This window comes from Equus caballus, chromosome 22 (assembly GCF_041296265.1).
Source record: "Equus caballus isolate H_3958 breed thoroughbred chromosome 22, TB-T2T, whole genome shotgun sequence".
NCBI classification, from domain to species: domain Eukaryota; kingdom Metazoa; phylum Chordata; class Mammalia; order Perissodactyla; family Equidae; genus Equus; species Equus caballus.
In genome coordinates this window covers 49,751,946-49,776,767 of record NC_091705.1, presented here as the reverse complement: position 1 = coordinate 49,776,767, position 24,822 = coordinate 49,751,946, and the positions used below count along the sequence as shown (strand labels likewise).

General features: G+C 51.1%; 2 protein-coding genes across 3 annotated transcripts in view; one reads left to right on the top strand and one right to left on the bottom strand.

Moving 5' to 3' along the window:
* Positions 1-318: 318 nt before the first annotated feature.
* On the top strand, positions 319-15,944 carry TCFL5 (transcription factor like 5). Of its 2 annotated transcripts, none has more exons than XM_023626895.2 (6): positions 319-1,083; positions 1,917-2,103; positions 2,387-2,549; positions 4,093-4,339; positions 6,284-6,425; positions 15,185-15,944. In XM_023626895.2, the coding sequence occupies exons 1-6, from the start codon at positions 398-400 to the stop codon at positions 15,305-15,307; spliced, it is 1,548 nt and encodes a 515-aa protein (XP_023482663.2). In that variant the 5' UTR covers positions 319-397; the 3' UTR covers positions 15,308-15,944. The 2 variants fall into 2 exon arrangements, with proteins under 2 accessions (XP_023482663.2, XP_070104038.1); XM_070247937.1 differs by having other exon boundaries at positions 320-1,083; positions 4,096-4,339.
* The window catches only part of COL9A3 (collagen type IX alpha 3 chain), a 22,322-nt gene continuing 13,441 nt past the window's right edge, over positions 15,942-24,822 (bottom strand). The window contains exons 25-32 of the mRNA XM_023626894.2: positions 23,818-23,853; positions 23,090-23,134; positions 21,749-21,781; positions 21,367-21,513; positions 21,181-21,235; positions 20,436-20,618; positions 17,827-17,904; positions 15,942-16,775 (exon numbers count right to left, since the gene is read on the bottom strand). Coding sequence (XP_023482662.1) covers positions 16,585-16,775; positions 17,827-17,904; positions 20,436-20,618; positions 21,181-21,235; positions 21,367-21,513; positions 21,749-21,781; positions 23,090-23,134; positions 23,818-23,853 — 768 coding nt within the window. The 3' untranslated portion in view covers positions 15,942-16,584. The remainder of the gene's footprint in view (positions 16,776-17,826; positions 17,905-20,435; positions 20,619-21,180; positions 21,236-21,366; positions 21,514-21,748; positions 21,782-23,089; positions 23,135-23,817; positions 23,854-24,822) is intronic.

Here is a 24,822-nt window from a genome sequence, read left to right as displayed (position 1 = left end):
TGCTGGGGGCCCACAGCACCCCTCGTGGGGGAGCGTTACCTCCACCACGTGGACGGGCGCCTCTCGCGTGCGACCCGCCATCTGGGGCGGGATCTGACCCCGCGGACACTCGGCCCCGGGCGGTCCGGCCCCCGCGCGCCGCCCTGCGCCCGGTACCCCGGCCCCCGACCTGCGCGCGCAGCCCCCGCGGGGGCGGCCGGGGCCGGGGCCGGGGCCGGGGGCGGGGGCAGGTCCGGGGGCGGGGGGCGGGCGGTTGGCGGGGGCGGGGCCGCGCAGGGGCGGGGGTGCCGTTGGGGGCGGGGCGGCGCAGGCGCGCTGCGTCCCGGCGGTTTCGGCCCGCCCGGCTCTCCGGCCGGTCCCCGCCGGCCCGCCCGCGCGCCCCGCCGTTGGCGCCGGCATGTCGGGCCCCGGGCCGCGGGAGCCGCCGCAGGCGGGCGGGCCGGCGGGCCCCGAGGGCGCGGACGCGGCGCTGGGCGAGGCGGGGCTGAGCTTCACGACCACCGACCTGAGCCTGGTGGAGATGACGGAGATCGAGTACACGCAGCTGCAGCACATCCTCTACTCGCACATGGAGGCGGCGGCGGCCGACGGCGAGCTCGAGACGCGCCTCAACTCGGCCTTCCTGGCGGCGGCGGCGGCGCCGGGCGCGGCGGCGGGGGGCTTCGCGGCGGCGGGGGGCGCGGCGGCGGCGGCGGCGGGGGGGGGCGGCGCGCCGCCCGTGTACCCGGTGCTGTGCCCGCCCGCGCTGGCCGACGGCGGCTTCGCGGGCGCCAACCCGTGCCTGGGCCACATCGACTTCCAGGAGCTGCGCATGATGCTGCTGAGCGAGGCGGGCGCGCCCCCCGCCGCCGCCGCCGCCGCCGAGAAGACGCCGGGCGCCGACGGCCCCCCGGGCGCCCCCCGGCCCAAGGCGCCCGACGGCGCGGGCAAGGAGAAGGCGGCTGCCGGGGAGGGCGCGCCCGAGGCGCGGGCCAAGTCGGCCGTGCGCGTCCGCCTGGAAGACCGCTTCAACAGCATCCCCGCCGAGCCCCCGCCCGCCCCGCGCGGCGCTGAGTCCCCCGAGCCGGGCGTGGCGCTCAACAAGTGGGTGCCCACGCCCCGGGCCCGCGGGACGGGGACGGGGAGGGCGCGGCTGCGGAGGGAGGAGGTCGGTGCGGAGGCCACCAGCCTGGCATCTCAGCAGGGAGCAGCACCTGCTGAGTCTGCGTGTAGACAAGGCGATCCTGTGCGGAGGGCACCAGCCTGCTTGAGCTGGATGTCAACTGGGAGCAGGACCTAGGACCTGCTGGGTCTGGGTGTAGACAAGGCAGTCCTATACAAACGCCTCCAGCTTCAGTCTGGGTGTAGACAAGGCGGTCCTATGCCAAGGCCACCGGTCTCCCTCTAGCTGACGTCTCAACAGGGAGCAGGCCCCCCAGGGCCTGGGTGTAGGAAGCTCGTATTGTGAGGCTTAGAATATAAAATGCAGCTTCACCCTGCAGCCCGATTGCCAGCCCATGGTGATCTTCCAGGGACAACTATGGAAGAGGAGTGTCGCGTCTGTTCGGGTGACTTCTCAGCTTTCTATCCATCCCCACCCTGTAGTTTTCCCCATTTTGCCCATAGTCATCAGATTTTGGAGGATGGCCCCCAAAAGAGAGATTGGTGTCAAGGGTCTGATGGGAAGGGGGGTGTAAGTAAAAGGTGATGCACAGTCCCATCTTCCTCTGTGAGGAGGAGGGGGTTTGAAGGCCCACGACAGCGCTGGTGATGACTGTTCCAGAGATCTCCATGACGAGGGGCCGTCCTCCTGACAGATTTGAGCTCCTCTCTAGAAAGTCTGATGCAACCCGTTAGAGTGACAGTGAGTGCAGGGTCTCAGGAAACTTACCTGCCGCGACTTCTTCAGGTTTCTGGGTTTTCTTTTGTCTTGGCAGTTTGGTAACTCTTATTCGACATCCATCCGAATTAATGAATGTTCCTCTTCATCAGCAACAGAACAAATGTACAACGTTAGTGAAAAATAAAACTGCTGCTGCGACGGCCGCTTTGCAGTTTACGTACCCGCTCTTTCCCACAAACACCTGCTCTACCGGTGCAAGCGCTAATCTCTCGCAAGCACAGGTAGGGATGATGATGTGTGAAGCTTTGCTCTTTTGTGTTAAGTGAGTTTATTTTAGTTAGGTCCCAAGGATTTTATTTTCCTTTCGTTGAGCTGAATAACCTTTTCAAATCCAGAGCATTTATGTGGTTTGGGAACATTTTAAAATTCTCGGTGCACCTAAACTTCTTCAAATTGCATGTTAATAGCTTTACCGTTGCTTCTGTTAAAGTACATTTTATTTGTGCAGTAAAAAGGAGATTAAGTCGCATATTGATGAAATTCCTGTTGCTTCATTTTTTCCAGAGTTCTGGTAACTCATGTTCTATACTTGAAACTGCCAAGCATCAGGATATTGGATTGCCTAGAGCATTTTCTTTCTGTTATCAGCAAGAAATTGAATCCACTAAACAGACTTTAGGTAGTAGAAACAAAGCTTTGCCTGAGCAGGTTTGGATTAAAGTGGGAGGTAAGCAACAACGCAGAAGGTAGCAGGTACCCTCCTCCTGCCTGGGCTGTGCCCTCGACAGCGTGGTGGCCTTAGGGGGGTGGGGGCGAGAGGTGGTTTATGAACAGATGAAGTGATCTTGGAAGTGTGTTTATATCCGAGGGAACCTTCCACCCCTCTTCCCCCAGTCATCTCACTGTGAACATTCTTCTGAATTTTGAACGTCGGTTTTATACTTAGTATGGAATTGAGTTTGAGCTGCTTTTTCTTAATAGTAAACTCCATAAACAGAAAAATAATAGACTTACATAAATTTTCAGTTATGAAGTTACTAAAGAGCTTAATAGTTTTGTGGGGTTTTTTCCCTTGTTTTATACTTCCTGAGGGAAGGGAGGAGTCTGAAATCTGCTAAGAGCTTTAGGAGATGGTCTTCAGATGGGCAAGCATTGAATTAGAGCAAGAGGCCATCAAGGCGATTCAGAGTTTCAGAAATAAAGAAACTGCTGGAGGCAAGCTTTGCAAACCTCCAAGATCAACTCTCAGTCCCTTTCTCACTGGAAAAAAATTATTTTTCAAGTCATCCAACAAAATAGCACAGCTTACACTCAGCTTTTCAAGAGCTGATGAAGATAGGATAGGGCTGGAGTGCTCCTGCTTCCTCCATGTCAGTAATTAATTTTTTCTTGTTATGACATTTTACGCAAAAGTGTATGTTGACATTTGTAAGGTATAAAGGTTAACACTAAAATAATCCTTGTCCTGACTACTAAGCTTTGGGGATAAAAGTACCAATATTTGTGAGTTCCCCTCTGGGTCTCCCTTGAAAAGTTACTACAGTTCTGTTAAGCGATTCTCACTGTAGGGGGTTTGGCCTGATTCTCTCGCCGTAGGGGGTTTTGCATTCATGGGGTTTTGCTTTCATGGCCTCTCGGGAATGCTCATCGCCACACGCACTAATTAGATGCCTGCAGTTCTTTGTTTGATGGAAATCTGACATATTTCTGTAGCATAAATAAAAGCTGTGCTGGGATTGCTGCTTTTGTGGGGAGAATCACTTGCAAGGTGAGGGCATATTTACTCCTAAACAACTTTGGTTTTACAACTTTGGTTTTGTCATCTTCTGAGCATTGCAGTTGGAATGTCAGTTGTCATATTAGTATAATTGTATGTAAAGAAAATCTTTTAGAGGAGATGTTTCCGGCTTTCTTTTTTCCATTCTGAATATCCGAAAAAATCAAACAACTTCTTAGGTCCTCTGCTCATACATGACCTTTAACACCTGGTGGTTAAAGAGGGGACTTCTGGGTTCTGTGGCTCACGTGAGACTGGGAGTGTTTTAATTTAGTTACAGGGTCACTTTCGGGCCCGTGGTTTGGAGCTCGGAGCTTTGTGCTACCTGCTCACGCTGAGCTGCTGCCGTCGTGCAGCTCCTCGGGTTCAGGCCTCTGTACCCACTGATGTTTCTCTCTTGGATTGAAAATGCCAAAAAATATACTCAGCATTAATGGGGGCAAGTTAAGAAGAATAAAAAATTAAAATACCACTTTTTTCTTCTTTTGCAAAGAAGAAGCGCTATGTAAACAAGCAATAAATAAGAGGAATCGGAGTAGAGTCCGTCAGCTGGACACGAATGTGGAACGAAGAGCCCTTGGAGAGATCCAGAACGTGGGCGAAGGCTCCACAGCCGCACAGGGCACCTGGCAATCGGCGGAGTCCGCGCAGTCCAGCCTCGGAGAGCAGAGCCAGAGTGGGCCCCAGGGAGGACGGTCCCAGCGCAGGGAGAGGCACAACCGCATGGAGAGAGATAGAAGGTAACGTGTGTGCTTGATTGCCAGGCCAGTTTGTAGACAGTTATCTTAGACACACAAGTTTAGTACAGTTATGGGTACTAATAGGCACGTTACTGTATAAAACCATACCGTAGCCATTTCTGTGTTCGAAGAAGGAAAAATTGGCAAGAGTGAACATTGGCTTGTTTTGCTAGGTGGGTTGGGGCCCCAAGGTGTGATGGTTCAGGAGGAAGACTCCTGGCTTTGATTTATTACAGGAGAGGACACAGCAGGAATAGCCAAGGCGCGTGGGGAGAAGCACAGAGGACCAGGTGCAGGCTCCCAAGTCCCCACCCAGTGGGGGTCACAGCATCCACTTAACTCCCCCAGCACCGAGCTCTGGCCACGTGTGAGATGGTGCCAGCCTGGAGCGCTCATTAGGGACCCAGCACTCTGGAGTTTTATTGGGGGCTAGTCATGTAGGCATTCCCTCCCTGGCACACAGCCAATTTCCGGACCCCCAGAAGGCAAGCCAGTGATTGACATAAACCTTGTTGTTTGCACAGTGTAGGCACAGGGAGCCCCTCTTAACTAGTGGTGGTGGGAACCCTCCCGCAATCTCAATTGCCAGGTGGCAGTCAGCGCCAGCTGTGTGAGCTGGCCGTGCTAAGCGGAGTTGGCTTGCTAGCTTGACTCTTTCCTGCACACTGGCCACTAGTTTTTCTTCACTGAGCAAGGAGGAGGTTAAAGCTCTTACTTAAGGCGTTTTATTGTGGATTTTATTTGTGCTATTTTTCTATGTAGATTCCAAAGCTGGTTAATTTTTCTCTTATTAGAGCTGGGTTTTTTAACATGATATTTCCCTAACATATAATTAATTAATTTAGTCATTTATTGAGTTTGAACCAGTTTCTGTTTTAGGCTCAAGAAACATAGAGTAAGACACATGTTCAACTTTGAAGCTCCAGTGTTGAGCTAAAGCCATTTGTTTCTTTTTAAAGGCATATGTTAAAGCTAACGAGCCAGCTAGGTGCCTTTCTTAAATATGTGTGCACACACGTGTGCTCCAACTGAAGCACTTCACTGAGCTCATCGTGAATTATGAAGGGTGTTTTTCCTACTCTGACATTTGTTTAATAAACATTTACCAAATACCTGTTCTGTCAAAACTCTCAGATGTTGACAGTAAAAGTGTGAATTCTTACCCTGCCATTTCCTAGTTTAACAACGTGCTGCAAATTCTTACCTCTCTTCTGGGTTTCACATCTATAAAAGAGAGAGATTACCCACTGCATAGATTTGAGATTAGAATTAAACAAGCTGCTATGTAAAGAGTGTCAGACTCAGTGCCTAGAAGGTAGAGAGCATCCAGTAGATGCCGGCTGTGTTCCCCTCACAGAGTGTCTGCGTAGAAGCCTGGGGTACAGTTGGGAAGATGGGAAATAAGACCATATGGTCTAAGTTGTTCCCTGTCGGCTTGCATAGGACTCTCCAGATTACTGAATGGAATTCACAAAACTCAAAGATGGTCTAATAATAAGACTCCAGCTGTGATGTTAATTATCTCTGAAAGACCAGGTTTGGGAATATTAACAGACTGGTAGTCTGTGGTCCTCTTTGAACCAGGGCCCCTTGGAAAATCAAAGCTGTGAATGAGCTCCCTGGCGCATGAGGGCATGTTAATAACTGTTGAGTGAAAGAATGATTTTCCCAGGAAAACCATACACAAAATTTTGCTTCCAGTTTCAGGGGGTCTGGATGCATCTGTGGTCTAGAGACTTGACCCTGGCCTCTGCTCCTGGCCTGTGAGAAGCAAACAGGGAAAACTCCAGGGAGTGCCACAGCGAGGGAGGCGCCCCAGGCAGGAGAGGCCCCTGGAGAAGGAGGCTGGCACTTCCCCGGCACTGAGTGTCCTTCAGAAACAGACCCTCTGCTCCGTGGTTGCACCCCGGCCTCCCCATGTGATGCTTTGGGTTTTGACTGTAGGCGCAGAATCCGCATTTGTTGCGACGAGCTGAATCTCTTAGTCCCGTTCTGCAATGCTGAGACTGACAAGGCGACGACTCTTCAGTGGACCACAGCGTTCCTGAAATACATTCAGGAGCGCCACGGAGATTCTCTTAAAAAGGTGAGTATGTAGGCCAGGTACATTTTCCGAGTTTTATCAACTTATCAGTGTTCTTGTCCTTTTTCCCTAAGATATCCCAAACTCTCCTTTGTTTCCTGGAGTCTGATGTCAGACCCTGAGTCCAGTAGAAACAAAGCTCTGCTCGTTAATGATGTGACTTGTCATTTATTAAAGTGGCAGTCACAGCCTCCATTCGATCGCTAAACAGCAGAATATAAATGACTGAAGTGTCGGTTGTCAAGTGGCAGACTGAGCACTTGCTCTCTGCAGTGGATTGTATTGGGGTGGGAAGGGGTTTCAGAGACCTGTAGGGTGGGATTTTCTTTGCCCTGAGAAAACTTTGTGAAAAGAATAAAGCAAGAATAGGAAAAAAAAAAAAAAAAAGAAAACAGGCAGATAAATGTCAAGTAATCTGAACTTCAAACGCCTCCAAAAGGCAGAGAAGAGACATCTCCGTGGGTGGGTGACCAGGGAGGACTCGGGGACTCTGGGGCCCGAGCGTCTCGACCTCTTAACACAGCAGCACGGCCTTGGCCTTGACGCTGTCTGTTCGGTCCCAGGAGCCATCCCCAGGCAGCGAGCTGGCTCCCGCCAGGAGTGAATGCTTGCTGTGAGTGAGCCCTGCCCACCCCTTCCTTGCTGGTTCAAATGAGAGGACGGAGGCGTTCGCGGCCTTGGCTTCAGTGCTCTGCCTTGCGGCGGCCTCGGCTCTAGGTACTGGCCTCAGAATTCTGGGGGTCAGGGTGAGTGGCGAGGAGGCTTAGTGAAGTGAGCCCGGAGCATCCTGATTTGTTCCTTGTCTGCAGCTGTTGTGTAGCCGCTGCTGTTGACGGCAGCACCAGTCTGGTCAGAGGACTGAGCTGAGGGTGGCCCCACAAACGTGAAACCTTTTTAGAAAGAGCCTCTGCATCCAGATCCGGGAAGGGCCTGAGAGAGCTCCTCCTGAAGGGCCCGGGGTGGCCGGGCATGTGGGCCCCTCGGGCTGTGTGCAGAGAGTTCGTGGTCTCCTCCCGTTTTGTGTGTCCATGTGACATTTACATCTTGTGAGTCACATGATTTCATCAAGTTCCTTATTTTTATTGTACATTTAATTGTGTTTTGAAACAATACTTATGTCACATTTTTTCTAATTGGATCATTTATGGTTATTTTTAATGCAGTTACTCTTTAACATTTTTTAGAGATAGACTCTTGGTTTATTTTAATAAAATAAAGCCTTAATATTTTTGAAAATGACAGCATTTGGCTCTGTGTACCTATTAGCAGTAAATTATTATTGATATAATTCATTCAAGTATGATGGAGGTGTCTACAACACAAAAACCTTAACTGTCTGTATATGTACTCAGATTAAATAGATTAAAAGTTTATGGATGCTTTATTTTATGTATATTATGCTTCCCAGACACTTGTGAAATTTAATTACATCGAACTTGTAGATGGTTTCTGGGTCAGATTATAGGACCCTCAGGAAGCAGGCTGGAGTGGCACCAGGCGGCACTGTATTTGAGGGAACCAGAACCTTCGTGGCCCAAACACCGTACTTAGCTGTGTCTATGGCGGCTGCCCCGCCTTACTCTCGTGAAAATTTTGTTCCTAAAGATACAATACTTGAGAGTCTGAGGTGATTTTCCTGAATTGTCTTAGTACACATTTCGTTCCACAAATCTTTTCTTTTCCAATCAAGCTTCTGCCGAAGATGCTGGGCTCCGTTGAGGGAGACAAAGGCCCCGCTGGCCAGAGCGAGGCGATCCCCAAGTAGGCAGTGAACAACCGTCTCCATCCCGCTGCGAGGGGGCGACACTGCTGTGCAGGCCCTGCCTGCAGAGCGCCTTCCTAGGTTGAGTGCCGAGGGGGCACCCGGAAAGTATTAGGCAGCAGTGGCGCGATCGGCCTGGCCTGTTGAAAGGTCGCTCGCTGCTGTGTGGGGAGAATGGACTCCAGGAAGTGGAGGTTGGGGTGCAGCAGGGGGCCGCAGCTGTAGCTCCCCCAAGACTGGCCGAGGTGCAGCAGTGAGTGAGAGCTATGAGGCTTCGGCACGTACTGGTTGGCCTTGCCAGGTGCGGGACGTGCTGGAAGGAGGAATCGGGGGCCACTTGGGGTTCTAGCTGAGTGGCTGGGTGGGTAGTGCTGTTTACTGAGATGGGGAGACAGGAGAAACAAGACGGGGTAGAGCAGAAGCCACATTCAGTTACAGACACACGAGGTTGTCAGTGCCCAGCGGGTAGCAGGTGGACACGTTGAGAAGGCCATCGTCAGCAAATAGATGGTCCACTTTGTATTGTTTTTCTGATGAACCTGCAGTAGAATGAATACCTGTGCGCCCGTCACCTTGTTGTTAACCTTGACCACATTTACTTCGTGCACACATGCACACACACACATTTGCTGTACAATTTCAAAGACAGTTACAGATATCACGAAACTTCACCTCTAAATATTTCTGCATTCATGTCCTAAAAACTCGCCTGCATAACCTCGGTACCGTCGTCATGCCTCACAACACTGAGGGAATTCTCTTACGTCATTTAATATCCAGTCCGTATTCACGTTTCCCCAAAACGTTTAAAAATGACTTTTATAGCTGGTTTTTTTTCCAAACCAGCATCCTGCATCCAGAAATGCATTTAAGTATGGTTTCAGGCTCCTTAAGCTACTACAATCCCACTCCACAGTCATTTATTATGACCGTGAGGTTTTGCAGTCAGGCCAGGTGCCTGTTGAGTGTCCTGCATTCTGGATCTAGGTGACTCACGTTATCTGTCTGTGGTAATTTTAAATTTCGATATAACTTCAGACTTCCAGAAAAATTACAATAGTAGTAAAAGCTCCTTTTACCCCCGCACAGTTCACCCCGAGTCCCGTGTTACTGTTGTAACTACTTGCTTCGTCTCTCTCTTTACGTATCTTTCTGAACCATTTGGTAGTAAATTGCAGACACCATGCCCTGTATACCTAAATATTTCAGCATGTATTTTTAAAGAATAAGTACATTATCTTACATAACGAGAATATAGTGATCAAAATCAGGAAATTTAACATTGGCGTAATGTTGTTATCTAATGCCAGGTTAACATTCAGGGTCTGCCTGTTGTCCCAGTAACATCCTCTCCAGCTTCTTTCCCAGTGAGAATCCAGGCCGGGATATGTGGCAAGGTGACATTGGAGTCTTGAGGTGAACCTCAGCGAGGTTCCCCCTCCAGGCCGCTGGCCGTGCGCCCACCTCCCTCTCCTCTGACCTATCTCTGGCAGCCACTGTGGGGGCGCTGCTGCCCGTCTGCTTTGCCCTCCCTCTCGGTCCGTCTGAAGTCAGGCCAGCCCTGCAGCTCCGGGACTGCTCCTCCCCTCTGCCCACTTTCTGTGGCACCAGCCCTGGTTCTGCAGTGGAAAGGTGCTGCTCCCTCTCCTATGATCTTGCCAGGATTCTCTGCCTGTGACCCCTGCCGCCAGCTACCTGGCTCCTTGCTCTTCCTAGTGCAGAGCCCCAAGGGGTTGTCCGTCCCCCAGCTCCCTTCGCCAGGAGCCTTGGACAGCCAGAGCCCTGTTTAGCCAGTGAGGGGTCTAAGGATGAGCGCGACCTCTCCCTGTTGCTTTCTTCATTGGCTTCAGGCCCTCGCTGGCGTTCCTGCTCCCTCCCCAGGGGTGCTTTCTTTCTCCCTCCCTTGTTGGTGATGGGTGCCAGCTTAGTTCATGGTCCCGGTGCGGTGCTGAGCTGCTGAGGGAGCTGGAGGTCCCAGCAGTTGGTGCACAGTGTTCACTGATCCCCGTTTTCAGTGGGGTGTCTCCCCCACCTGCACAGGAACCCTCCTTCACCCTTTCCAGGCAGGAACCCCCAGCCTTTGGCTCCCAGGGGCAGAGAGGATTGGGTGCCTAGTTTTGTAGGTGGGCCCAGCATGGGGAGGCCCACCTTGCAGAGACCTGTGGCCACTGCTGCTTGCGCGCTGTCTCCACCTGCAGAGGCCCTGGGGCCCTCCTCCCCAGCCTCAGGCTCGGCCAGTGCCGCTATGGGCTGCTTCGCCGCATTGCTCCCCCTCGAGAAGTGGGCTGGTCGCCGGCCCTCGTGGTCCTGGTGAACTTGTGCCTCTTCTGCTCTGTTAGTCCTGAGCTCCTTCATCCTTGCCCGGATTCCCCCGGCTTCCTGGCGTCCTGGTGTGTTCTGGGCCTTCCCAGGGACGTGGCTCTGGTCGTGTTCTGCTCTGTTGGTTTTTGGGGGCTGATAGGAGGCAGTGGTAGTGTTTGTCCTATTCTACTTTGCTTTTATGTGAATTATTTTAAAACCTTTTTCTAGTCTTTCCTCCTGTCTTCTTTTTGAGTTTTATTTTTTCTGGCGTCTTCAGTTTAGTGCTTCATTTGTTTCTGGTCTTTCTGAGCGGAGCAGATTTCTGCCTTAGTGCTCTTTCTGCAGACATCCCACAGGCTAGGATAGAATGCTTTCCTTGTCTCTAAATACCTTGTAAGTTTTTTGTTTGCTTCTTCAACACAGGAATTCTCTGAAAGTTGGTTTTTAATTTTCCACATATGTATGGGTTTTTCCTGTCTTTTACAGAACAACTTTTTGCCTGTTTCTCTCATTTATCACATTGTGATCTGTGAAGATGGTCTGTATAAAAAAGCAGTTTTTAAAAGACTTGCATTGTGACCTCTTATGTGGTCAATTTTTAAAAGTTCTTTGTGCATTTGGGGCTGGCCCCGTGGCCAAGTGGTTAAGTTTGCATGCTCTGCTTTGGCGGCCTAGAGTTTCACTGGTTCAGATCCTGGGCGCGGACATGGCATTGCTCATCAAGCCATGCTGAGGCGGCGTCCCACATGCCACAACTAGAAGGACCCACAACTAAAAATACACAACTGTGTACCGGGAGTCTTTGGGAGAAAAAGGAAAAAATAAAATCTTTTTAAAAAAAAAAAGTTCTGTGTGCATTTGGAAGGAATGCACCTCCTTCGTTTGGCAAATGCCACGTGTGTGTCAGGCTGAGATTACGAATTGTGGTTCAAACCTTTGCTCCTGTGTGTGCCCGGCCTGCTGTTCCGAGGGGCCTGTGGGACGTCTTGCACTGTGGTTGGATTTGCCACCTCCCGTAGAGGTGTCTCGTGTTTGCTTTCACAGGTGAGAGCTGTGTGAGGCGCACATGTATTCCTGCCGGGCTGTGTTCTCTTTTTGTGGCCGGTGATGCCAGCTCGATGGTCCCCTCTTTGCTTCCTTGAAGCCTTGCGTTCACTTCTCGCTTCCCTCTGTACAGACAACTCCAGCTTTCTTCCTCTCCATAACTTCCTGGTGTAATTTCCTGACGTGTAATTGGAACCATCTCTCTTTTTCTTACTAAGAAATACAGTTTGTTTTTGTTTTTGTTTTTGTTTTTTTTTAGGAAGATTAGCCCTGAGCTAACTGCTGACAATCCTCCTGTTTTTTTGCTGAGGAAGGCTGGCCTTGAGCTAACATCCGTGCTCATCTTCCTCTACTTTATATGTGGGATGCCTACCACATCATGGCTTGGCAAGCTGTACCATGTCCACACCCGGAATCCAAACCGGCGAACCCCGGGTTGCCGAAGCAGAACGTGCACACTTAACCGCTGCGCCACCGGGCTGGCCCCAGAAATATAGTTTTTATTGTTAGCATCCTCATATTTATAAATCTAATGCGAATATAAACTTTGGTCAGGCATTATCTCAAGGTGATTTGATGAGTTGTAAAAATCTCTTAAAACTCAGTTATTTCACTTATGTTTGGTTGAAAATAGATGCTAGTTGAGGGAGTCAAATGACAGCTGCCTGCCTTTGGCTCACTGAGCAGGCCTGAGAGGCCGCCTGTGTCACGCTCTCACAGTCGCCCCACTGCCAGTGAGACATCGCCCGTGGACCCTGTGGGGGTCTAGGCCGAGCTACAACTTAACCCCACTTGTGGAGAACTATTCAAATGAAGACGGTGCCCAGGGCTAGCCTCCTCATGGTGTGAAGGTTGTTTAGGAGAATTTCTCGAAGTACTTTTGTATGTCTGAGAAATGATTATATTCTTCTTTCTGACTTCTTAGTTATTCTCAAAAGTAAATTCTACGTTCTCAAATATAGGCAAATATTTTATGTTTAGGCTCTGGGTGTCAAATATTGGAAATTATCAAAATGTGGTTCATCTTAAATTGTGTTGAAACCCTCAAATCTTTTAAAGTTTGGGAAGAAAATGAGATATATTTATGTGCGAAGGTAGCGTGTGAGGTAGGAAGTGCTTGCAGTCGGCGGGCTGCCGGGGTCGGGCTGCCGCCTCGGGTGTGGCAGGCGGGTGCTGCAGCCAGTCCCAGAGGCCCAGAAGCTAGACTGAGGCAGCGGGCTGTGCTCTCGTCCCGGACGTGAATGAAGCAGGAACCTGCAACAACCCAGCAAGGAAAAGACCGACAGCACAATTAAAAAATGGGCAAAGGACTTAGATAGACGTTTCTCCAGAGAAGATAAACAAATGGCCAGGACGCCCATGAAAAGATGCTCAATATCACTAATCGTCAGGGAAATGCCAAGCAAAGCTACAGTGAGAGACCACCTCACACCCATTAGGTGTGACTGTTAGCAAAAAACAGAAAGTAAGGGGGCTGGCCCCGTGGCTGAGTGGTTAAGTTTGCGCACTCTGCTGCAGGCGGCCCAGTGTTTCGTTGGTTCGAATCCTGGGCGCGGACATGGCACTGCTCATCAAACCACGCTGAGGCAGCGTCCCACATGCCACAACTAGAAGGACCCACAACGAAGAACATACAACTATGTACCGGGGGGCTTTGGGGAGAAAAAGGAAAAAAAAGTAAATAAAATCTTTCAAAACAAAAAACAAAAACAAAACAAAACGAAAAAAACAGAAAGTAAGTGTTGGTGAGGATGTGGAGAAATTGGGACCCGTGGGGTTGTTGGTGGGAATGTAAAATGGTGCAGCTGCTGTGAGGACAGTCTGGTGGCTCCTTAGAAAGTTAAACATAGAATTACTGTGTGATCCAGCAGTTTCACTTCTGGGTTTATACCCAAAAGATCTGAAGGCAGGGACTTAAAGAGATACTCGGACATGAATGTTCACAGCAGCATTATTCACACCAACCAAAAGGTGGAAGCAGCCCAAGTGTCATTGACAAATGAAGATGAACAAAATGAGGTCCATCCATACAATGGAATATTATTAGTCATAAAAAGGAAGGAAATCCTGACACCTGCTTCAGCGTGGATGAACCTCGACACTGCTCAGTGAAATAGGTCACAAAAGGAGAAGTACTGTACGATTCCACTCATGTGAGGGCCCTAGAGCTGTCACATTCGTGGAGACAGAAGGTGGGATGGTGGAGCCAGGGACTGGGGGAGGGGTGGGAGTTGGTGTTTAATGGGGACAGAGTTTCAGTTTTACCAGATGAAAGGAGTTCGGGAGATGGATGGTGGTGATGGTTGCACAAGCGTGTGAATGTGCTTAATGCCACTGAACTGTTCACTTAAAAATGGTTAAAATGGCAAATTTTATGTTATATCTCTATTTCCCAATAAAAATATATAAACCTAGATTTAATTGTGTAAGAATGCTATGCTTTTTAAAAACGACTTACAGAAATTTATACATGCACAAAAATGGAAGGAATATAATAATGAACTCCTCTGTCCCTGTAACTCAGCTTCAGGCAAAATTTCATTTCTTCTGTACCTCCCCATTCTCCCACCCTTGCTGAATTGTTTTAAAGCGATTCCAGAGATCTCATCATTTCATTCATAAATGTATCTCTAAAAAGAAAAGGGCTGTTTAAATCCTAGCCACAACATCGTCCCCATCTTTAACATCAGCCCTATCTGGATTGCTCCAATTGGCTCACAGCTCTTCACAGTTGACTTATTTGAATCAGGATCCAAACATTGCATCAGGTGATTAGCTCTTAAATATCCTTTCATCACTAATGGCTCCCCTTCCTTTCTCCTTGCCATTTATTTGTTGAAGAAACTGAATCCTTTGTCCTGTAGATTCCTGCCTCCTGCGTTGTGCGCACCCAGGGTCTTGTTTCCAGAGGCTGATGAGACTCCGGTTGTCGGCTGGCACTAACTAGCCGCCTCCTTTGCTGAAGTTGGGATTGACCTGTGTGCTCAGGGCTCATCTGTCTGCCTCAGCCATTAAACCTGAGGCCTTTAAAGAAGCGTGTAGGGGCAGAGCAGTGTGAACCAGGACCCACAGCCAGCAGGGCGCTGTGGGAGTCGGCTCTTAGTCTTACGTGTGCAGAGACCACGCCTGCCACACAGCACTCGCCAGTGTGTGTGGAAACAAATGCTCGTGGGGCGGGCGGGCGGGGGGTGTGTAATGGGTCAGAGTGTCTGGTGGGGTGGAAAGTTCTGGAGGCGGATGGTGGTGATGGTTCCACACAGCGTGAAGGTACTTAATGCACCTGAATTGCACACTGTGATTAAAATGGTAAATTTTAATTGTTGTGTCTATTTGGCCACAATAGAAATAACAAATAGAAATATGGTTGCTCTTTTTAAATATAAGAAGGCTTTACAATATAGTCAGGCATTTTGAGAATCTATTGGAAAACTAAGTAAAAACACATGTAAATATAACTATTTGAGAAAAATGTTTGAATCCCTATTTTAGTCACATATACCCTCTTACAAGATGTGACCTAGTTTATGAAAGACACCTTAATTTAACAACATATTTTCAAATAGTTTAGCTCTTAATTTCAACCTTTTGTGTTTTTGAAGATAGCGGTTTTCATGTCTGTGAATTTGGTACATTAATGATCGTTTCTCGACTTTAGGAATTTGAGAGTGTATTTTGCGGTAAAACGGGCAGAAGGCTAAAGCTGACCAGACCAGACTCCTTGGTGACATGTCCTGCACAGGAGAGCCTGCAGAGTAGCCCAGCCGTGGAGATGAAGTGACCAGGCTGGACACACTCCTGGGCGGCCTGCCGTCCCTGTGCCACCCTGAGCGCTCCCTACGGTCCTGGAACTCTGCGCTGACCGGCTGCCTCTCAAGGGACGTGACGCAAGTCGATGGGACTCCAGTGGGGACTTTGGAAGCGCATTTTGTAAAAGTATTTAGAACAAAATACTTATCCATTAGTGTCCTCATAGACCATTTGGGGATGAAGACATCTTGATAATTAGTAAGTAATTTTTCAATTATCTGTCTGATTCCATCATGTTTTCTTAACATGATAACTTAAAAAAACTAACATCCTTGGTAATTTCTTCAGTCTTAAAAGGTACATTGCTTTTTATTTATTTTATTTACATTTTAAATATGCCCCCTTAGCAACTGGAACAAGTTAAATTGTTCTTAACTAGAAGTAGTTTGGAAATTTTATTTCATTTGTTTGTCACTTCCCCTTGTAAGGATTTCGTCTCAGAGTACTGTATTGCAAAATGCAGTCCTATTCTAAACCTTCGCTAGAAATTTTCCAGAGACTTCTTTTGTCCATAAATGAGAGCTTGTCATGGTAGATTGCTTCAACGCCCTCATTCTCATACTGAGAGTCTGACTTTCTGTGTAATAAACTGTAGTGTTTGGAACTGAGTTTTTCAAATGAGTGGCTTTATTTATTACAAGAGATAATACCAGTAGCCTTTAGTGCAATACAAAGTCACCATCAATAAATACTGCTAATCGGAGATAGTGAAAAGTTTGTACACAGAAGCAGGTAAATCAGACCAGACCTTTGTAGGGAAGGGACACCGTGCGTGAGAGCCTTTGTTTTCTTGTTAGACTGTGGCCGTCATTAATCTGAAGATGTAGTATATCATTTTATTGGGATCATGTCTTAGTCTTTACACAGATGCTATGTAAACAAGTTGCTAAGTATTTTTTATCTATGGAATTGTACAGAACTTGTTATATGTACACCCTATGTCCTCTCAGATGCTGGGTTTACGGTTTTATTACGTAGGGCCTGTGTCTGAGATATGCGGGTACAGCTGAATGGACCAAGGTCAGTACACGAAGAGACAACAGCTCGATGCAGGATGCTCTCAGGGACCAAGTGTCCAGTCACTGCGAGTGAGGACCTGGAGGGGCAGGCCAGGAAGGCCTCGCTGGACGTCACGGCATGGCGTGTCGTCCACTCCTTAATACCAGACACTGCTGCTCTCTGGGTGTCCTTCCACAGCTCACTGCTCAGCTCGGCATCGCTTTCTCACTTGCTGCCTTAAGTTATGTTTTAGGAGCTTCTAGGTCCTGATTTTTCCCCAGTGCCTCCCATCACGGCTCCTTGGCAGGCCGAGGTGTCGCAGATGCCAGGGGTCCCCTGAGCTCCAACAGCACCAGGAAGGCCAGGGTCACCAGGCAGCCCGGGCTCACCAGGGGCCCCATCTCTGCCGTCTTTGCTCACGCCCTGCACGCCTTGCGGTCCTTGAGAGAGACCAGGAAGGTGAGTGTAGATGCAGTAAGAACAGAACATTTGTGGTCAGCATGCCACTCAGCTCTTTTCTTGTCCTAGCTTATTTCTGAACTCTGGAAGCGGCCAAAGGGAGGAGCGCCCAGGCTGGGAGAAGGGCAGGGGCAGATGTCTGAAGTGGGCAGGGGTGTGGCCGGCGCAGCAGGAGGCCACGCAGAGCCACAGGGAGCTGGGCTCTGAGTTTGTCCTAAGGACTCCGGCTCCGACTTGAGGAGAGTTAATTGGTGCCATGTGACGAAGGGATCTGGAGTGAGCAAGGGGGGTGCTTGGTGAGCGATGATGGTGACAACCATGGGGGTGGACTGGGTGTGAGTGGAAGAGGACGCCCCCACCAGGTGGTGGGCACCTGCAGGGTGGATGGCAGGTGGAGGCAGAGTAGGTCAGCAAAGGAGAAACCAGGAATGTGGGGTGCAGCCTCCAGGCCGGGACAGGAGGGGAGGGCCCCACCCACCGTGTGGAGGGAGCGCGGAGAAGAGCCGGAGCTGACAGCTGTGTTTTGGGAAAACCAGGAGGCCTTAGCCTTCCGGGATGTGTGTGCAGAAGAGAATGACCCCGGGACAGTCTGAGAAGCTCGGGGTGGACCACGGCTGGGCTGGCCTTTGCTGGGGACAGCGGCGCCTCCGCCCTCGTGACAAAGCATTTATATTCAGCATTAAAAACTCAGACATTCGGGGTATGTGTGGGTCAACTAAGAGAAAATTCTGTTAGAATTTAACTGAAATCGATACTAGACAGCTTTACTAAAGCAGAATTTAACTGAATCTACTCGACTAAAATAGACCCGGGGGCCTGTCCTCGACTAAAATAGACCCGGGGGCCTGTCCTCGACTAAACTTCTGCATGACGAAGTGGTTACTAGAACCGTTCCTAACCTGCCTCTCAGAAGCCTTTGCCGAGAGGAAGGAACGGTTCTGCTAGCAGACGATGAGACGTGTTCATCACCCAAAGTTATACAATGGGAAGGATGCCCCAAAACACAAGCTGTTAGCGACAACGGCCTCGTACCTTGGAGCCCCTGGTCTCCGTCGGGCCCGTCCACACCCACGCCAGCTGAGCCTTTGTCTCCTCGGTCCCCCTGGTTTCCTGTCAAAGGTATTTGACACACGCACATGTTGAGAGTGCCAGATTCAAGTTTGAAGACAGACTCTGGTGCGGGGTCATGGACCACACCATGTGTGGGTGGCCCCGCCTTTGTACAAGTGGGGTCCCTACTTTTCAAGCTTCTCACTGAAGTGGAACATGTGGTCAAGCACACAGAGCACAGCGTAGAGCTCGACGGAGTCTGACAAAACGAGCCCACCCGTGCGGCCAACCAGCACCAGGGCAGCCGCTTCTGGCGGTGTTTTAGTTCCATTCAGAAGGCTTTTTGCCTGTTAAACAGCTGAGTGCTTATTTTGTGTTCCTATTTTCAACATGATTTTTGACCCACGAGTTATCTACAGGTGTTTTCAAATGTTCTTCTAATTGTCATTCCCATCTCCCACCTCCTGCTGGTTTGGTCTTGGTGGACACAGTCACGGCAGGTGTGCTGAGGTCTCCTGGTAGGAAGGCCCCTGTGTCAGCCTGTGCCTGATGTGATGTCGGTGCATACAAGTTATTCTGGCATTAGGTTCCTGGTAAATGGAACCTTTTGTCAATACAGCGACACTCGTAAACCAAACAGCATTCTTTGGGGCGGCCTGTCTTGCCTCATGTTAATAGTAGCAACCCCAGCTCTCTTCTGGTTGGTGTTTGTCAGTATCTCTTTTTTGATCAGATGCGTAGGCTTGACGAGCAGTGTGAGGCCACTGGGCAGTCGGTGCTCATCATCCCCTATTACATATGGACCACTGGTGGGGATGGCGTCCATGGCCATGGAATTACAAGCTGACCTCCCCACAGGGCGTGGGCGTTTTCCGCATTGAGGCCCTTAAGTAGTTGGTTCCAGTGCAGTGTCCCTGACCCACTGTGTCCCTGACCCGCTGTCTCCCTGACCCGCTGTGTCCCGGGGGGAGAGTGGGAATGGAAGCTCAGCAGTAACAGGGCTTCTCCCTGAGGACCTACAGTCTATTTTCTTATTTAATCCTCACGATAACCCTCGGGCGTCCCATGCTGCCATATTGAAGGGACCAAGGCGCCAGGAGATGGAACGACCTGCCTGCCTCCTCTGGAGAAAGGCCATTTTCAGATGGAGTGAGGAGCCTCAGTGCTCCTGGAGGACACACACAGACCACTGTGTCTCTGTGGTGGCTTCACTTCAATATTGTCATGGTATTTTTCTGGGGAACCAATATAGGTGATTAATGCTATTTTTGAATTTTATTTTCAAAAGACTTAAAGGCATTCAGGTCCCTATTTGAAGAAAACCCCGTGTGGTCTTTTATTTGAAGACAGCCACCCCTCAGTGCCCTCTCTTAGCGTGGCAGCCCAGAGACGTGGGCACTTGAAGAGCTGTGTGACAGTTAATTTTGGACGGTCTCACAGCTGGGATGAGCAGATGACTTTGACGTTTGCCCTCTGGCACTGAAACTGTTAACCTCTAAGAATCCTGGAAACAAGTGAAGTGGTACCACTAATGATGGAACTCCTTCACCTGCCAGCAGATTTAACGTGAACCTCACAGAGGAAGCAAGGAACTCACAGAATTCAGTGTCCCTTGGAAACTTTTTCCTTAAGCTGTTTTTTAGAAACAGATTATTTGGTCATTAAGTTGGAATGAATGGAATCATGAGCTTTAAATCCTTCACTTGGGCCGTGGGGCTGGCTGACTGGATGCAGCCAACTCTGGGCAAACCGTTAGAACGTTAAAGTGAACCAAATGTTAAAGGTTAGTGTCCGACAGTTCACAGAGCTGTGTTATTCGTGCCCCGGAAGCCCCATCTCTGCCTGAGCACGGGGCCTCCCTGGACGTCAGCATGGTCACTGTGAACAGACGGGACCACGAGGGGGTCAACAGTCAGCGTGAGCATCCGTGATTTTGTCTTGTTTCTAAATTATGTTTCCTAGTTCTTTATGGTCTTTAAAGTGGATTTTTCCAATTTTATAATTTTTGCCTTCTGTAACAGAAATGTTCATATATGCCAGTTTTCATTAAGGTATGTGCTATGAAGTATAAATGGAGTATTCATTTCTCACATTTTTATCAAACTTTTCTCCCCTAAATGTTGTTTTGATGGTATTTGAGAAAAACATCACATTTTTAAAATATTACAGTACGTGTGGGGTTAGTAAGGGCATTCACAATGCTGGGCCCTGAAACCATGAAGGCCCCATTTCCCCTGAGCACACCTGGCTCACCGAAGCGGCAGCCCAACCTTTCCCAGCACTTGCAGCATTTCCAGAGGAGCCGTGTGGACTGAGAGGAGGCGGGGACTTGAGGCCACTCAGACGCGTGTGTTAGACACGGTCTTTGTAAGGCTGGGCCAGGCCAGAGCACCTGCCCACGGGCTCGGGTTCAGGTGAGCTTGGGTCCCAGTTTTCCCTCAGGTTCTCTTCCCTCCCTTGTCCCTGCAGAGGAGAACTTCTCTGCGTGGAGGGATCACTTTTCACAATGTAGGGGATGTCTGGGCGGCTGTCATGTGGCTGGGGGGCTGCCCACAGTAGAGTGGCCATGTGGTGGGGCCGACAGTACTCACCTCTGGGTCCGGGGTCTCCCAGCTCTCCGGTGGGACCACGATATCCAGGGGGCCCTCGAGCACCAGGGTGGCCAATGGAGCCTGGGGGCCCCGGGGGTCCCGGGGGTCCAGCTGGACCAGGCCGACCGATGGACCCTGGTGCTAAAGGCTTCCTCAGGTGAGCAGCTAACTGTGCAATTTGTTCTTTTGGAAAACAAAGACACAAGCATTTATTCAAAGAGGATTATCAAAAGTATTTTATGTAAAACAAAATATTTAAAGTGCCTTTCAGAAAGAAGTTTTGTTTGTTGGTTGAAAATGGCTTTAACTGCCTTAGGGTAAGTCGTAGATGCTGTGAGATTTCCTCTGTGTACCAAAGAGGGAATGACAGGCCTAGAAAGGGGATTCTGTTTGTTTTGGAGCTCCTTAAAATTCCTGTGGATCAGAGTGGCCAAAAGACGTCCACTTGGTCCCTCAAAGCCGAAAGGGCACAATTATTTGTCCCTTGTACCCATTCATTCAGCAGACACTTAGAACATGCGCCGTGTGCCAGGCTCTGGGAATCCTGCCCGAGGGAGCCCTCGTCTAGTGCAGACAGACAGACCAGAGCACCAGTGTGGACCTCCAAGGACCACAGGCCAGCCCGCAGCTCAGCTTGGCTGGGAAGCAGTGGAGGATGAGGCTGGGGGTGAAGGTGGGGCTGAGGCATGTACCCCCAGGTGCTCGTGGGGCACAAGGAGCCACCTGTGGAGGGGAGAGCGCTTACCACTGACCATGCTCCCGCACAGCTCCCGGATGTGCTGCTCGCTGGCCTCTTTCCCCTGAAATTCACCCCCCAAATTCATCAGCGTACAGGGGCATTCTGGCAGCTCTCTGAGGCGCCCCCACTCTCACACCCTGAAAGGTAACTGATGACCGATGATTGAGCGCAAGGAAGGAAAGAAACACGTACCGGGACTCCGGGCTTCCCAGTGATGCCAGGCACGCCCTGGACACCCTGGAAGCCCACAGGGCCCGGGGGGCCTGGGACGCCCTCCACACCGCTGGTGCCATTGGGACCCTGGATGCCTTTTGGGCCCAGCTCCCCTCGACTGCCCGACTGGAGAGAAACAGCAGAACGAGGTGGGTCGGGGGCGAGCCATGCCCAGGAGCTGCCAGCCCACATGCTGTGCCCTCTTGGCTGGCAGTTTCCACCTTGCCCGAGTTCAACAGAGTGGTCATTTATGATCTGCAGGCCGTCAGTGCCCCACAGGTAGCCTGGTGGCCCAGAGGTGGCCTGAGAAGCCAGTGGGCTCCTTTGGATATTGTCACTGGAACATCTGCCAGGTACTCACCTCTCCTTTGGGTCCCACAGGGCCACTGGGACCCTGCAAAAGAGAAGGGGTACATTCTAATTACTCCGGTGGTGTTGTTAGCTGGGTGGAAATTAATTCCCAAGGAACGACTCTAACACATTATTAGCTGGGGATGGAATAAAAAATCAAACCATCCACCAAACTGCTATTTGACTTTGCCAAAACAGCAGCAGCCGTATCCTTTTACCCTTCTAGGTACGTGTTTTACTATGCTAGGATTGTGTTCTATCTACTGATCTTTTTTAGCTTATTTCTGCAACGCGTGTTTTAGTAGCTGTGTGGCGCTTTTTCTCATTGATGTGGACTTTGTTCCCACTCTTTCTTCTTGTAAGCGATGCCGAGCTGAACGTCTCTGTGCTCAGAGCTCCCCCATCTCCAGCTGTGTCCACAGGAAGCTGCCCGGCTGGATGCAAACAGGGACACAGTCCCACCAGACAGACGGCCCATGACCGACTCATCCACGTCGCCATCTGGGTGAGAGCCTGGACACCACGTGCTGCTCGGGCCACATCACTGACTCCTCGTCGAAGCCACAGGGAGAGTCTGGGGTGAAGCTGGTCAGCCCACACGGCCCGACTGCCGAAGTCGCTGGGGCACAGTGCAAGGCTTCCCGGCTCGCAGGACTGCCACCCCCATCAGATTAACGGGAGGTGGATTCCCAGGGTCCCGTTTGTCAAGGTTGTCTAGGAATTCGCCAAAATAACGCACACAGAACTGAGGTTGTCTTGGCTGGAGACATAAGAAGTTGTACTGGGCCACAAGGTACTGCCAGAGGATCCCTGGGGCTGAGCCATTTCCATCTCACCCAGACACAGGAAAGGCTTAACTGCAGAACTAGGAATTCTGCCATGTGGGGGCCAGATCTGTCCTGCCCCAAACTCCCTGATTGTTCTGGTTCCGTTGCCTCCAGGAGAAATGTGAATCTGTCAACGAACTCAATCGAGGATTTTATTTTAAACTTAACCTGTTTTAGTTCTGTGGAAGCAGAGTCTGCTTTAGTTAAAACTCAGCTGTGACTAATGCATGCTGAAAGGCCACCGCTGGAGGGACTTTGCAGGCAGCGTCTCTGTGCAGGAGAACCCCAGAGCCGGGCCTGCGGCCACCCCTCCCCAGAGGCCCAGCCCAGTCCCACCCGCTGCCTTCAGGGCCGCTCAGGGGCCGGGGCCTCCGTGACGCGAGGCTTCCCCCCTGGGAGTTTCTCCTTCTGCCTGGATGTGCAGGACCCGACCTCCTCCACAGGTGGGTGCCCCCACGGATCCCCAAACATGACTGGTTCATCTCAGTTGTCAATAAAAGTGGAGTCAACTTAATCACACTTACCAGTTCTCCCTTGTCCCCAGGAAGACCATCGGAACCTGCAATCCCCTGAAAATGATAGACCCCAAAGTTAAAGAACTGTTCGTGCCTTAAGCTGTTGTCAAACCTGGGTGGCAGCTGGTGCAGCAGACCCAGGCCCAGGGCAAGGACGCCAGGCTGAAGTCACTTGTTGACATGATAAGGCTTTTCTGCCAAGCAGAACCACAGGTGGGTTTCGACTGATCTAGGTCCTTGACCAGCGTAAAAAGGGCCTGGTGCTCCCTGGAGGCCGGAAGAAGCTGAGCCATAGGGACACAGGCCCCTCCCACCCCTGAGCCTTTCCAGAGAGCAAAGTGCTGCCAGAGGAGTGAACACATTTCTAGTCTGCTTCTGGAACCCGATTCTGTCCCCTTTACATGATCACTTTCCCAGAAGGTCAGCAGGGAAAGTCCCCTCCACTTTGAGGGTCCCAGAGGAGCCACCAGGCTGGAGGCAGCTGCTCTTGTACCCAGGAGCTAGCTGGCAACGTTGGGCTGCCCTGCCATTGCACCCAGGAAGGCGGCTCACATGGGTCCTGGTCCCCGCTCTGGCTCCGGGGCTGGGTGCCCAAAGCTATCGTCACTGCTCAGAGGGAGCAAGAACCAATGACAAAGATGGAAGGAGGGAGAGAAATGAGAAGTGAGGGTGCCACTCAGAGCTCCGAAGACGGCCCCACATCCACATCTGACTTCACAACGGGGGTGCCCACTCACCTGTTCTCCCTTAGGCCCTGCGGCTCCTCCCGGGCCCTGCAGCAGAGAGAAGCCTCGGCATTAGGGGGTTACAGGAATCCCGAAGGTGACCTGCCCGAGCTGTGGAGCCAGGAATGTGCACGCTGCCTGCACAGGGGGCTACATGGAACAGGCTCCCTCCCCTGGACTCAGTCCCAGCGACAGACTGTGCTCCATGTGCGTCTCCTAAGTGTCTCGGGGGTCTTTCTGTAAACCCGCCTCATCTTTCTAGGCACGCCACAGCGTCGCACCACATGGGGCACCACGATGGTCTAACAGCTCTCTCCCACGTCTGCAATCCCGGTGAATTGGGTATCTCTGCGCACGCGATCCTGCGATAACTTCACAAAGTGGAATTGCTGAGTCGAAGAGCCAAAAGCTGACATGAATCATCTTCCCAGTGGACTGGGAGATTAGGGACATGTCTGGGAAGCAGTAGGATCGCCCCTAAAATATTATAATAAAAACTGTCCATTTGCCCAAGAGCAGCCTGACTGAGAACCCGCCCAAAGGGCAGGACGGTGGGACTTCCCTGTGAATCCAGGGTGCAGTGAGGGCAGGATTGGGCAAGGTGGTGAGAGACCCAGTGACTGGCCCCTCACCCCACTGGGGACGGGCCAGTGCCCAGGGGCTCCTCTCCACCCTCTCTGAGGCCCCTGGCCCAGCTGGCGTGTCTCCGACCCCTGGAGGCTGTCCCAATCCAGGCTGGTAGTTTCCATGGCACCCTGTCACTGCCCGAGATGAAGGGGCATCTGGGACTTTGGCTGCTGGGTCTCCCCGTCTGCAGCGATGTCAGGAAGCAGGTGTGGCCTTCGCAGGGCCTCGAGTGCACCTCTGGAGGGCTCTGTCACTGCCCGGCAGGCGGCGGCCACAGAAGGCACTAGGGGTCCCCAAGCACCCGGTGCAGCGTAGCTGGGCCGGGCAGGAGTGCAGACACAGGCCCACAGCCTGCTCCCTGTGACCCAAGGCCGTGCCCTGGCCACCAGG

Coding starts and splice junctions, on each gene's coding strand:
- TCFL5 (XM_023626895.2), top strand. CDS start 398: ATGTCGGGCCCCGGGCCGCGGGAGCCGCCGCAGGCGGGCGGGCCGGCG. Junction 2,104..2,386: donor CTAATCTCTCGCAAGCACAG/GTAGGGATGATG, acceptor CATTTTTTCCAG/AGTTCTGGTAACTCATGTTC. Junction 2,550..4,092: donor GGTTTGGATTAAAGTGGGAG/GTAAGCAACAAC, acceptor TCTTTTGCAAAG/AAGAAGCGCTATGTAAACAA.